This window comes from Gymnogyps californianus, chromosome 1 (genome assembly GCF_018139145.2).
Source record: "Gymnogyps californianus isolate 813 chromosome 1, ASM1813914v2, whole genome shotgun sequence".
Taxonomy (NCBI): domain Eukaryota; kingdom Metazoa; phylum Chordata; class Aves; order Accipitriformes; family Cathartidae; genus Gymnogyps; species Gymnogyps californianus.
In genome coordinates, this window is record NC_059471.1 from 129,870,017 (window position 1) to 129,883,650 (window position 13,634).

The 13,634-nt window shown below is 41.7% G+C and overlaps 1 protein-coding gene across 3 annotated transcripts in view; it reads right to left on the reverse strand.

The window, feature by feature from the left end:
- Positions 1 to 13,634, reverse strand: part of GSK3B (glycogen synthase kinase 3 beta) — a 149,547-nt gene that overhangs the window by 14,415 nt on the left and 121,498 nt on the right. For 2 of the 3 annotated variants that reach the window (XM_050909914.1, XM_050909898.1), the window contains exons 8-9: positions 11,706 to 11,801; positions 1,244 to 1,282 (exon numbers count right to left, since the gene is read on the reverse strand). In XM_050909914.1, the coding sequence (XP_050765871.1) occupies positions 1,244 to 1,282; positions 11,706 to 11,801 (135 nt within the window). The remainder of the gene's footprint in view (positions 1 to 1,243; positions 1,283 to 11,705; positions 11,802 to 13,634) is intronic. The other variant, XM_050909906.1, reaches the window with a different exon arrangement.

A 13,634-nucleotide genomic window follows, 5' to 3' on the forward strand; every position in this document is an offset into this window, starting at 1 on the left:
TATGCTCTCTTGAATGAGAATCAAACCCAAATGCTAAGTTCTCCAGGGACTGAAATTTTATCCCCTTGGTGCCCAGCTGGGTCAGGAGCACCTGAGTTTCCTGCAGTGCGTGCTGTACTAACTTGTGTGGCAGGGAATCCAGATTCGGGGAGTCAAAGAGCCAGGTACCGAAAGAGCAGAATTTATTTCTACTACTGGGTTATTGCAAAAAAAACAAAAAAAAAAAGTTTTTGCACGAGGCCTATAATGACAAAAAGAAAGGCTTTAGCTTAACACTGCTGGCAGAGAACTACTGCTGACCACCGTGCCGTGAATGTGTGGTCACATGGAGGGGCAGCAGAAGCTGCTTTGCACCCGCTGCCTGCAGAGCTCAGATTGCTGACCACAGTGCACAGGGGATGCAAGTATCACTCCCAAGTCACGGCTTGACCAGAACAAAATCTAAGACTGTCTCCAATTAAAAAAAAAAAACACAACTTTTTTTTTTTTTTTACCCCACAGTAAGTAGCACAAAGGAGTGTATCTTGAGGTAAATCCACAGAAGTGAGGTCGCTTGGTATTTAACATGAGGTGAAACTACTGAGGTCTCCCCTCATGCACCTTTGCACTGATGTTTTAACAGGCTTGATTTACCACAGCTTGAAAAGGAGTACTTCACTCTTAGCTGTGTTTTTCCCTCAGGGCAGCTCACGTATCAGCTACTATGCAGATTTTAAAAGAAAAAAAATAATTTTTTTCCTTAAGGCAAAGACGACAAGTCCTTCTCTTGAGCAAATTATTAGGCAGACAGTCACAAATCTGCCATCTGTAAAAGGAGTACTCGTTTGTCCACTCTTAAACTCCTCATTTTCAAGTCAGTGAAACCCTAACATCTGTTTACTAAACCCTGTTGAGAACTGCTCAGCCTGCCTTTGGATCTGAAATTAGTCACCTGGGCTAGGCAGTTCACGAAGTCTGCCCTAACTCCTTCAAACCGGGGCGGGGGGGGGAGGGGGGAGGGGGGAGGGGGAGACGGCAGCAAAAATTAGAAGGCCTCACAGAGCCTCCCCCTGCAACAAGTGGTGACTAACACATGAAGCGAGTTACAGGTCGTGCCCATCTCATCTCTATCACCTTGTGTTACAACATTCGCCTGGCTGCTGCCTCAAGAACGTGGTTTGATCTCAAATATTCGACTTCCAGCATTTCTCTCCTTTTTTTCAAGGCTAGGCCTAGTAATTTGAAAAAATGTTTAAGTACATACCCGTACTCCTGAGGTGAAATGTCCTGTTCCTGACGAGTCCTAAAGATGATAATGCAGTGAAATAATCCAAACAGGGGGAGTCAATCCAAAAGAGAATAGTCCAGCAAGGAAAAATATAGCCAATATTATAAGAAATCCATGGTGTGGGGGACATAGAAAATGTTTATACAATTAGAAACTTTAAACATCAGTCTCCATAGCAGCAAGTCCAACTTCACCACAGTGTATGCCAAAAAATCGATTGTGCAATGGTGAGGCATAGTATAGAAACATTTCTATATTAAATTTATGTTCCAATGCCAGTGCATTTACTAAAAAAATAAAAAAAATTGAAATCAAAACTCTAACTCGAACTAAAAGGGTAATTGAAATTCCCATCATAAAGAATTTTCAGTCCTCGGTCCTGGATATAAACGTCCACAGACAACGGGGCCAGATTAGTTTGTCCCCAAAGGTGCATCCCGCTTGTAAATCTGTCCCAGAGACACAATGTAAACTTTTGGGTGGCTTTGGGTTTTTTCCAAAAAAACCAAACCCCTAGCAATTTATAATTTGTGCTGAAGAGAAAGTAAAAATCCGAGATCTGTACTTTGAATTTGGATGCTTTTAATTTGTGTGAGCTACGAGTGCCTCAGGCCGCCGCGGATTATTCTCCATTTTGGATTGACTTCCCCCGCCACTGGATTTTGTTTGCTGGCGTTATCTCTTTAGGATTCTTCAGGAACTGGACATACCACCTCAGGAGCGCGGGTATGGACTGAATTTCTCTCTATTGCGGGTTTATTCCCCCTCATACCCGTCGCACCCGTTACTTAAGAAATTTTTTTCCCCTCAATTTGTCCCTTCCCACCTCCCTTTTGAATAACGCCCTAAGAAATAAAAGCAAAACCCCCTGCGGTCTTTTAGCTCTTCCCATTCAACACAGTTCCACCGGGAAAGCTGCCCAATTCGCCCACCGAGAACTACACGAGCGGCTGCCGCCCGTGGCAATGAGTATGCCAGCACTTCCATACCACGGGGCGCCGATGCCAAGGCAATGCCGGGCCAGCGCTCCGTGGTGGGAAGTAGTGGGAGGACGGACAGACGGTGGGACTTGTGAGCTGTGAAGCCCCTTGCGCATACGGCTCAGCAGGAATTTAAGGTCTCTGTAGTTCTCAGTGAGGGAATTGATTTAGTAAATAATCCGCGGATTATTTTTAGTCTGCGGACTAAAATTTAGTGCACGGACTAAAATCCGGCCCATTGGAGCAAAGTCTGTCTCGGTCTAAAATACATCTGGGTGAAAGCAAAAGAAAAAAATAAAAAAGAAAGAAAAAAGGAGAAAGAAAAAAAAAGGAAAAAAGCTAAGTGCACAAAGTAAAGTGTTTGGGCGGACTAACATTTAGTATGCAGACTAAATATGGCCGGGCAAAAGGCACAGCAAGTCCACAAACATAAAACAAAAATAAAACACTGACAGGAACTTTTAAAGCAATCAAATACTACCCCACCGGCGCAGCAATTCATTTTTCTAAAATGAAACAAGACCTTGTATAAGGCTATTTGTCCACAGGAGGGACCGAAGGCTCAAGTTTTCATTTTAAAAAATGAACCTGTTTTGGAGATAAACAAATGCAAAAAAAGGCTTTACATACAATATTCTTCAAGGAAAATTTGCACTTGCATAACTCAAAACCTCTTGTTTCTGCAAAGCAAATGAATTTCAGGCTGAGACCCAGGTCGCTGTTTTTGTGTTTGTTTGGTTGGTTTTTTTTTTTTTTTGGATGAGTTTCAAAAATCTCTGAATGATCATGTCAAATGGAAATGCCAACTCATCCAAAGCCACAGCTTTTGGTGCTTTTGTTTCTTCTGCCCCCCCTTCAGATCCCAATAAATCTATACCTCACCAAAAAGCTGAGGGACCAGTGCAAGTTCTTTCTTTGTTCAGGCATGCTGGTGATGCTCAAATGCTGACAGACCGTAACAGCTAGACAGCAAGGCCAGACACACTCCTCTCCCCTTTCTAAGTTACGCTGCTATCAATGCAAATTTTTTTATGTTACTCCCCCTTCATTTTTCTGGAACTACCACCTTCTTCAACATTTCAAAAACATTTGCCAGGCTTAAATGCCCCTGGTGCACTATGTGGCTCTCATCCCCAAGCGACTTCAATCTAGATGAATTCTTTGTGCACTAGCAGAGTGGTCACATTTTATCTTATTAATATGAAATAGTTCCTACCAGTGTAGCGGAGTTCACGCCCCTTCTGAATTTTATTTTATTTTTTTGCACGCATGGAAAGATGAAAGAAAAAGGATGGAAAGCACAGGATTCTCCTATTTCACTTCACTCACATCAGCATTCAGCTCTCAAACCCACATGGGGCAAGAGCTAAGTATTGTTTTAACAGAATGGTTGCTCTGACTTTCACTTCATTGACATTCTTCAAACAGACTTTCCATGCACAACACGGAGCTCTGTCGTCTTGGTCTAATTAAGCCCCAAAGCCAAAGCTTCACAATGTTACACCAAGGTGCTCTTCTAGCCAGTGTGTATTAAAAGACATGATTCCGTGCCATCAACCACTGTGCGTTTTGCATGCAGATTGTGAATACCGCTCGCATGCTGTGCTCCCTAAGAGGGCAGAGGCTTATGAAAATGACATCTGTTGCTAACGCATCAAGTTTGTGACACCACGGTTAAAAATTTCCTCACCAGCTTCAGAGACTCATATGCTTTGCCAAGAACCACCCACACCACGAATTCAGGCTGACAGTCTGTGCACATCTCCTTTCGGTTTGTAAGCACATTTTTGATGGCACATGAACATTAGGTAAGAGAGAGCTCCTCCCTTCAACCAAAAGCTTGTACTGTTTACAAGCAAAGTCATCAGATGTAGGACACGACCCTCAAGTCAACTTTTTAAAAATGCAACCACACAATATGATACCACGACTTTACGACATGAAGCAGTATTTTGATCACGCAAGTTTAATGTAATAACGCTTACGATAAACATGACACGTTCATAAACACAAAAGGAGAGGGAAGAGACACATGCAAGACAGCAATGTAATGCACTGAGCTCTACCTGACACAAAGAAACCCAAAGCTGCGGCTGAAGCTCTGCCCTTGGGACCAGTCTTGTTCCAAGGGCCTGAGAATTTCAGAATGGGATTTCTGAAATACGCCATTTGGCTATTTTGAAGTGCATAAAACTCACATGATTCAAATGAAGGTTAAAAAAAGTCCACGAAAGAGGCACTGGTGTTGGGAGTTATTTCAAAATATATATAAGCCCCCCAACCTCCTCCTCTGATTAAATCCCCCTACGTTTTTTTCTAAAAAGCAGCTCAGAAATAGTAAATGCCTTATTAGTCAAGAATCTCTGTCAGATGGCACTTACACAGATAGGGAAAAATGAAATAAAGACAGAAGGGTTAAGTGGCCTACAAATGAGCCGACACAGAACTGGGAACAGGACCAGGAACCTGTCTCCAAAGCTACTTCTTGTTGAGACCACACACTTGTTACTGGGCTCCTTCCATTGAGGACCCGGTGGAGACAGAACAAGCTGGCGTTTATTACCCAGTGCATGTGCTCTGCTTCTATCAAGCTCTAAAGGAAAGCAACAAAGCTAAGCAGAACAAAACAGCCCCCCTTCTTCTCAGAGAGAATCCCCAAAAATATACCTCTGGAAGCGCTCTCAGCCTTGATGGGATGGGACAGCCGCTATGAACAGCCTAGACAGATGTGTTGCAATGGGACGGCTAAACAGATGGTACATTGCAGAAGACATGTTAAACTTAGCATTTGATTTCTATAGTTGCACTGATGCAAATCATGTCTTAATGTTACATTAGTGCTCGCTCCTTTATTGTTAAGAAGTACTTTCTTTACTGCATACAAATTGGGCAGAGGCAGGGTAATTTACCACCCGACAAACCTGGCTTCTTTTCTCATGCTTTAGATGGAGGTAAGAGATTTACACTGTCAAAAATCATTGCTCCTACAAAAGGAGCTGGGAAACATGGACTTGCCAGAAAAACTTGTTTTTTCTTTTAAGTTAGTCTCCAGCAGAGCTGTTTTCACTCTTTGCTTGGAAAGTCATTACACACCAAGTGAAAAACAGAACTGTACTCTTCAGAAAGAGGTCAGGGCATGGTTTCACAACAGGCACAAATCACCTCCAGTTCATGCTGGAAAAGACAGTTCTGCCCTTCTCCTGGCCACGCAGGTCTGCCCTGTTCCCTTGCCTCAACACTTGCAGTCAGGGCTGAATGGTCAGCTAGGTAAGAAAGGTGATCCAAATCCTGAACATTCATGTAATTCAAGAGGTTTCTGCTACTATACAAACAATAATGCAGAATGTAGGCATCAGGAATATCCAGGTGGGAGGTGGAGAACTGACCCTGCTCCATGATGAACTTATGCGAATTATGAAACTGCACCCAAAGAAACATCTCATCTCCATTGTACCTTTGTAGCTCTACAAAAGATCAGACCCCAATCTCAGAAAGAAGAGTTTGCATTTTCAGCTTTAATTCAAATGCAAGTACACTTACAAGATTTCTGACAAAAGAATTTTTGCTTTCTTTTGTCATCTGTTTTAATTAGAAGTGACAAAACGAACTGTCTATTTATCCATTTTACTGTTTGGTATTCTTCCTCGAATCTACAGTATGAGCAGTCACTTTGGAAGCATTACAAGCAAAACAATCTGCTTAAAACCCAGACAAGAACCAGGAGAGCAGGAGTAGGACAGGATGAAGACATGAAACTGATTCTGGAACGTGGAAAAGCATGCTCATGAGAGAGACCAGACTCTTTACGTCCCAGTCCCAGAGTGTGGGGAAGATGACAGGACTGCCTGCTACAAGCACAGAAAAAATTCAACATTCAAGGTAAAGTGATTAGTATGGTAAAACGTATACAAAGAATAGTATGGTAAAATGTATACAAAGAATACACACACACACACACACAGAGGATACTCAGACTAAAATATTTGCCAAGTATTTTATAATATTAGCAGAATTTTTTTCATAATACAGGAAGAAATATGGATCCTAAAGTCAATATCCAAAGCTACTCTATAATACAACCAACTGTGGTTCTGCACAACTGCAACCAGAAGTGGCCAGCTGCTTCGGAAAAGTGCCAGAAGGGATGAGCTAGAGCCTGAATTTTCATCTTAGACACTGTTTTCCTCTGCTATAATAATTTGGCTTGAAGACATAGACAGAAGAGCACTCTGAACAGTATAAGTAACAGAAAAAAAAATAGGAAGCGCTTATGAAGTTGGAAGGGACCCTGCCCTAATCTGCTGCAACTTTATTGTGATTGCACAGTGCTGCAGAGAGAAGTCCTTGCATATTCGTTCACAACAGTGCACTGCAGAAGGGTAGAGATGCTAAAAACCAATCTAGACATGACAGTTTTTCTCTCTCTCTCTTCCACTGTTAAACAAATGACTCCTGTCTTTCTCAACACTGACTTGGAAATTGTGATTCAGACACCAGCTAGCTATAGATTTGGGGATGGTGAATGAAGCCATTCTTTCGAGTACACTCAAACTTATCTCACCAACTGTATGTTTAAAAAGTGCTTGCATGTGTGAACAATCTTGCAAGTATCTTCAGAACAAGAAACAAAGGCCACTAAACTATAGCACGCTGAAGAGATGCACTGTCCATTTTAAAGAGCTGCCTGCAGCGGAAACTGCTTCCACGTCTATACAATGGAGGCAAGGCAGAGGTTATGATTTGACTAAAGAAAACAGCCTTTGCTGATATAACCTGTTGCATTGTTCTGCCATCACGAACCATGAGCATGCTTGTAGCTCAGTAGATAAGTCAGTTTATTATACTGCCATTACCGGCAAACATGTGGAAGTATCCTTGGGTGGGGAAAAAAAAAATCCAAACGAGTCATCTCCCCCATGCAGAAGAGGCCTAAACTACATAATTATATTACATTTACTACAGTCTTACTCAAATGAGATCCTTTACTAGCTGGATGCAAGGGGAAAGGCGGGCCATCACAGACGGTCATTTTTCATATTTCTGGAAATAATCACAGCACTGTCTTTGTTTTTCATAACCCAAAGGATTTGAGATCTGAAGGTAGCATCTGAGTAATGCTAGGATAAAGGCCAGCTGTAATGTGGCCACAGTAAGCAACGCCTATCTAACACAAGCTTATGAAGCATGTGTTTAGACCTTTTGTCAGCCACCCCACTGTCCCTGCCCCCCTCCAGAAGGGCTGAAAGCCTCAAAGCTGTTCGCCAAAGCTGAACTTCAACAGCCCTGTGATGTACAATCTTGCACTTTATCTCAGATTTTCTTCTTGGCTTTCCAGTCACACGGTTATAAAGTCTAGATGAAGCTTAGTCAAAAGAAGAGAAACAAATATAAAGATTAGTAGCAGAGATCAGACTGCACTTCCAAGAAGAAAGAAGGCTCAAGGACTTGAGGTGGCTGAAAGACACAGAAGGGAAGTTCTGACCTAGTAAAAACAGCAGCAAAGCCTCCAGAAAGGGTAGTAACTTTTATTTGATGAGCTGATACAGTAGGAAAAAATGGACAGGTTTTCTGACCCAAGATAAACCTGAAGACATGACTGTGTGTCTAAAAGCCTACCCATTTTTTTCCAACTGTATCAGTCAGTCAAAAGATACCCCCACCTGTGCAAAACCTTGCTTCTCTTGTAACTTAATGCTACTTACTCGCAGACCAAGGCAGACAAGCAATAGGATGCACCTCCATGAATACAAAATGTTCTATACCAAGTGAAGACAAAGGGAGGTCTGGATGAAAAGAACAGCTACGTTACTAAATTAAACACTCCAGTATTCTGAAGAGGACACCCCCCCCCCAAAGGACCAAAATGTCCCAGATTCCTCCTTTTGGGGCTGGGGTTGTGGGGGTGGGGTGCCAGAGGAGAAGAAGAGAGAAGTCGTGTTTTGGAAGAACTGTTTGAAAGATTCCTGGAAAGTTCTGATTCTCTTTTCTTTGCTAGCCAGGGACACACTGAACTCCCATCATCATCTGCATCATGCACGTAACTGGTATAAACACACGCACGTGCTTGGGCAACACAGAACTATATTGGAGAGAAGAGAGAGGCCTCTGTATGTTTTATAATGAGAGATTCCAGCTCTTAAGTTACAAAAGTACTTCAATCTCCAATTGTCAACAGATTGAAAAAACAGCCTGAGAACAGTCTGCACTGTAAACTCACATTATTGCTGCAGCCTAGGAAAATACTTTTTAGAGCGTTAGCTTGACTTCTCTGCTAATCTATGAAGAAAGGCCCTTGTTAATTTGAGGTCTCTTTCTTCATACTACTACAGCACATTGAATATCAATACTGTATTTGGATGATACCAATTCATTTCTACTGAAAAGTCTAAGATACATCTATGAAGGTAGACTTCAAATTTCCGTAAAACTTGTGCTCAAAATTCCAATTTAAGCCCGAAACTGAATGAATCTGAGAAACAATATTCCTTCACGGACTCGTTCAGTCTCAAACAATTTCTCTAGTTCTTTAAAAAACCCAGAACCTATTTCATTCTGCTATAGCACCAGCCACCATTCTTCTTCACCTAGTAGGTAACAGCAAATGTAGCAGATTACACCACCACAGTGATACCAAGTAGGAAAATAACGTATCTATGCCTGCCAGAAATACCTAGAGAGCAGACCAGAACCAGGTACATCCAACAGAAGTCCGCATCACAGAATTTCAGATGCAGCCTATAGGTACTACAGCTTCCAAAGAAAATTCTTAATTCCCATCTACACACACTTTTGCAGACCAAGAAAGTTCCCTGAAAACAAGAGCGAACCATGGACCTTACTCTTGCATCAATTATTGGCCGGGACACAACCAGTTCCAGACTGCATAGAAGAGGTTAAACATCTAGACAGTACCTAAACATGCACCTTCACTGGGCATCTCCACTGCATGAAATTAACTCTAAGCAGGACCTACAAAACCCTCAACTTTGAAAAATACCCATTTTGTATTAAACACCACAAAGCAACAAGGAGAATGCCCTTGTGTCAAAGAAGTTATAGCAGGGAGTGACTATATTCTCAGTAATTCTCTCTCAAACATGCTGAAAACTAGCTGCCTGGAAGTTCTTCCACACCAAAAAAACCTTAACTTCTGTCTGCTGAGTCCTCTGGTCATAACTAGTCCACAAAAATAACAACCTTCTAACTACTGTCATCTTCAGTAATTCTTTAGCTTAGATGGCAAAGGTTTGTGCTTTTGAGGCTGAAACCTAAAGTTCAAGTCCTGCTGGCAACTACCTGTAGCACTCTAGTTACATACATAGTTTAAAAAAAAAAAAAAATTGCATTGTCACTTCTTCATTCATTCCTTTTCTGCTCATTAGACAGCCAGAGTTCAGAAGTGCTTTTTCTTCCACGCTTTTCAATTCTAAGATGTAGAAGCTCCAAGAGGATGCACATGCCCACTGACGTGCCATCAGATGTTATACCAATACAGCCAGGTAAGGAAGACCAATTCTACATAATACTACCACTTAAACCTTTCACAGCTCAACATGCTCAAAATGTTGAAAGGAAAGATCTTTAGAAGTAATACATTGAGAGGATGAGCATCATTACCAACATCACGCTGGATAATCCATTTTGTTAATTTAGCATTTGTATAAGAAAAGTACAGATCTCATCAATGAAGTATCATGTAACCCAATTGTAATAAACTGCTTTAAATGCTATTCTACACCCAGCCGATGTCAGGAAGAGTTGTGTGCAGCATGACTCGAGAATGAGAAGCTATGTTGCAAGCACCGCTCTCCAAAACTAATTGTGCCCTAATGGAGAATGCAGATTTGATCTTCTGGCAAGCTCCTCTCAATTCTTTGTAACTGACTTAGTTTCACTTGTGATCCTTTAGATCGACCAAAAAACTCATTCATATAAATACAAGGAAGTCTCAGTTTTTTCTTGAAGCTTCCATTTGCCAAAAGATCTGTTGTGGTCTAACAGACCATCAAGTGCATATAGATGATTCTTAAGACTCTTCAGGCAGAAGATGAGTTGCATAGCTAGCTTAGATGCTTAATTCCGTGTCCTACAGTACACCTCTGCACTCCTACTCCATTGCATATTAATTTAACCCCCCCAATCCAAACACCTTCACTGCAGGATTTCAGATGCGATCCTAATATTCAGTGCTATAAGGTTTTTGGACTTATTCTTGCAACTTTTAACATGGTGCAATTCAAAACTGAAGAGACCACTCCCAGGGATTTCATTTGCCCTGATTTTTTCCCGTTAACATAAGGTATTAAAAAGCCTTGCTGGATTTACTGACCTCTCATACTATTATAAATCACTTAACCAACACACAGAAAGAAACTGATATGGAAATGCAAACCAGGGATTAGTGGGGAAAAGGAGAATTCAAGTGGTGCATAACTCATTGGAGAATCTATCACAAAAATAGTGACTCGCAGTACCCGGGCCTGGCATGTACCTATTAGGCACATGGTGTGCTATCAATTAGCTCTAATTGTTTGGAGAGTTTCTACCACCACAGAGCATTTGGTCCAAAAGAGTCTGACCTGGACATGTGCTCAGCTAAGAGTGCAACCCTTCCATGCATACACACTACTTTCTTAGCAGAAGGAAACCTGAGCTGTTAAGATATGATGAGAATATACTGCGACTATATCAGACATTTCTCAAGCAGCAAAAAGAAAACGTTAACTACCCAGGCTTTGATTGCTTAAGACTCAATATTTAACTTATTCCACACCAAGAGGCTAATTAAATGATTGTCACCCTGTCCCAAGTCAAATATTCATCATTCCTTGATATGTGGAAGACAGCTTGTGTGGCAATGTATTTGTTTCAATGCTAGCAGTTTCCTCTTTGATTGTGGAGGTTATAATATTGTCTGCATGTACTGCAGTAGTGTCTCCTTGTGAAAGCTAGATAACAAGAAGTCTTAAGAAGTAACTCCAAGAAAGAACAACCCCCCTCAACAGCACACCTATAGGAGTACAAATATAATATCTATGAGAGAACCAGTTAAGAAAGTGACTGTCAGCCCTCATCACATTATGTAACAGCATTACAAAAGTGCCACACGTATCACTGGAACACTCATTTGTAGGTGACTTTTGTGCATATCAATTTATAGCATGACAGGATTTAGATATATTGCAAACTGCTATAAACACACATACCGTTGTTAAAAAAACAACAAAACCCAAAAAAACCACCTGTAGGCAACCTCAAAAAACCCCAAACCAATAGATATTACAGTGCACTGCTTCAATACCTTCTTCTCCTTATCTATGTCAAAAGTTACCGAGTCCCCAGCTTAGTTAAAGGCACCCAGTTTAGACTGAAAGCCACCAAACCACTGAACAAACTGAACTCCTTGAATTTTTACTTTCAGCCCACATATCTTTATTATTCAGTTCACATAGACTCACCTTAGTCCATGGATGCGCCTTGATCTGAGGGAATTTGAATTCAGTATAGTTTGGATTCATTTCTCTAATTTGCTCCCTTGTAGGCGTTCCCAGAACCTAGAAAGGAGAGAGGGGAAAAAAGGCCAATTGTTTAGATATGCTTCATATTCATATGGTAATGAAGAGCACAGTATAACCTATCACACATTGAGACAACTGAAGTCAATCTGTGTAACTAGGAAGTTAATATAGTGTTGAGAACAAAAACAACAAAACTTTTGCGGAACCATTTAAGTTGGAAGGGACCTCCCTCTCCTGGGAGCTTCTGATCCAACCCCCGTGCCCAAGACCATGTCCAGCTAGGTTTTTAGCATCTCCACAGAAGGAAACTTCACAACCTCTCTGGGCAACCTGCTCCAGTTTTTGACCACCCTCACAGTATAAAAAGTGTTTTCTTGCATTCAAATGAAGTTTCATGTGTTTTACTTTGTGCTGCTGCCTTTTGTCCAGTCAGCAGACACCACTGAGAAGAGCCTAACTGTTTCTTCTTCATTCCCTTCCACCAGGCGTTTATACACATTGACGAGACATGCCCCCCCCCCCCCCCCCCCCCCCCCCCCCCCCCCCCCCCCCCCCCCCCCCCCCCCTTCTCTGCTTCAGGCTGAACAGTCCCAGCTCTTGCAACCTTTCCTCATATGACAGATGCTCCAGTCCCTTAATCATCTTTGTGGCCCTTGCTCCATCTTCAGTAGTCTCTTGCTGGCAATTCAGTTCATGCTCCAAGCCCAGTGTCAAAAACGTAATTCTCTTCTACAGTTTTTCACAAAATTCAAGCATCTTTCTCAAACTTAGTGATATTCCAATGGGGAAGAGTTCACTCCAGTTAGGCTATTATAAAACAGTACTGCCAAACACATTCAGGGATTGCAGCTCACCGCATATGGCAGATTAAGGATCAGACCAGTAGCACAGACTGCATTTTACAAGTCATGAACAGCAGCCCTCTGACGAGCTTAAAACATCAGTCAGTTACTGCTGAGGGGAGCCAGACAGGTTCCCCCCCGGCCCCCGAACTGTGTGGGTTTTGGTGGTGGTTCCCCATCCCAATATTTCCACATGGAAGATAAACTTAGTTTAAACCTAACCTGGAAGCATCTAAAATGCATACCACTCCTGGTTTAGTTTTATGAATTTATATTTCTCATTCCCAGAATCTGCACAATGTTATTTATACATGCAAATTAGTAGTTGTATGAGAAATAACACACAATCGCACATCTCTTTGTAGGGATGGATAGATTTTGAAAGGATTTCGGAAATCCCTTCAGGGAATAAGCTGGACAATATGGCATTAGTGCTTTCTGTTCAGTTAGCACTAAGCTTAAGAGAGCCATTGCCTTCTACCTATACATAAAAACTGCAAAGCACGTTCAAGGAATCCCGTTGTTTTCTGCTTGCATGCAGTTGCTGGCTATCCTTTTGTTCTGCAGAGAGAAGTGGAGAGGGCAGAAGGCAGAGGAGTCACTCCTCTATACTGAGCTTAGGTTCATCTTCCTATAGGAACCCTGTAGCCACGCTACTCTCACCCCGTGACAAATCTCTTGCCATACAGATCAGCATAATGTTATCACCTCATCTCATGAGACTGCACTGTCACCATCAGGAAACAAATGATCTACAACATGACGTTAGCACTCTACCTTACTGCTTGATAAAGAAATATTTGGCTACATATTCTGGTATCCGTTAACATTTTCATTCTGTTAGAAGAGTGGAAATTACACAAATGCACTCTAAAGAGTCAGGTACAGGGGTAAAAGAGCAAGTTAATTGCTGTTTAATTAATTTGTGCAACAGAGAAACTATCATCAGGTATTATGAAAGGAACTTGGTATCTCTTTATTATTTAAAATATGAGCTGTAGGGGACAAACTAAAATAGCTACCCACA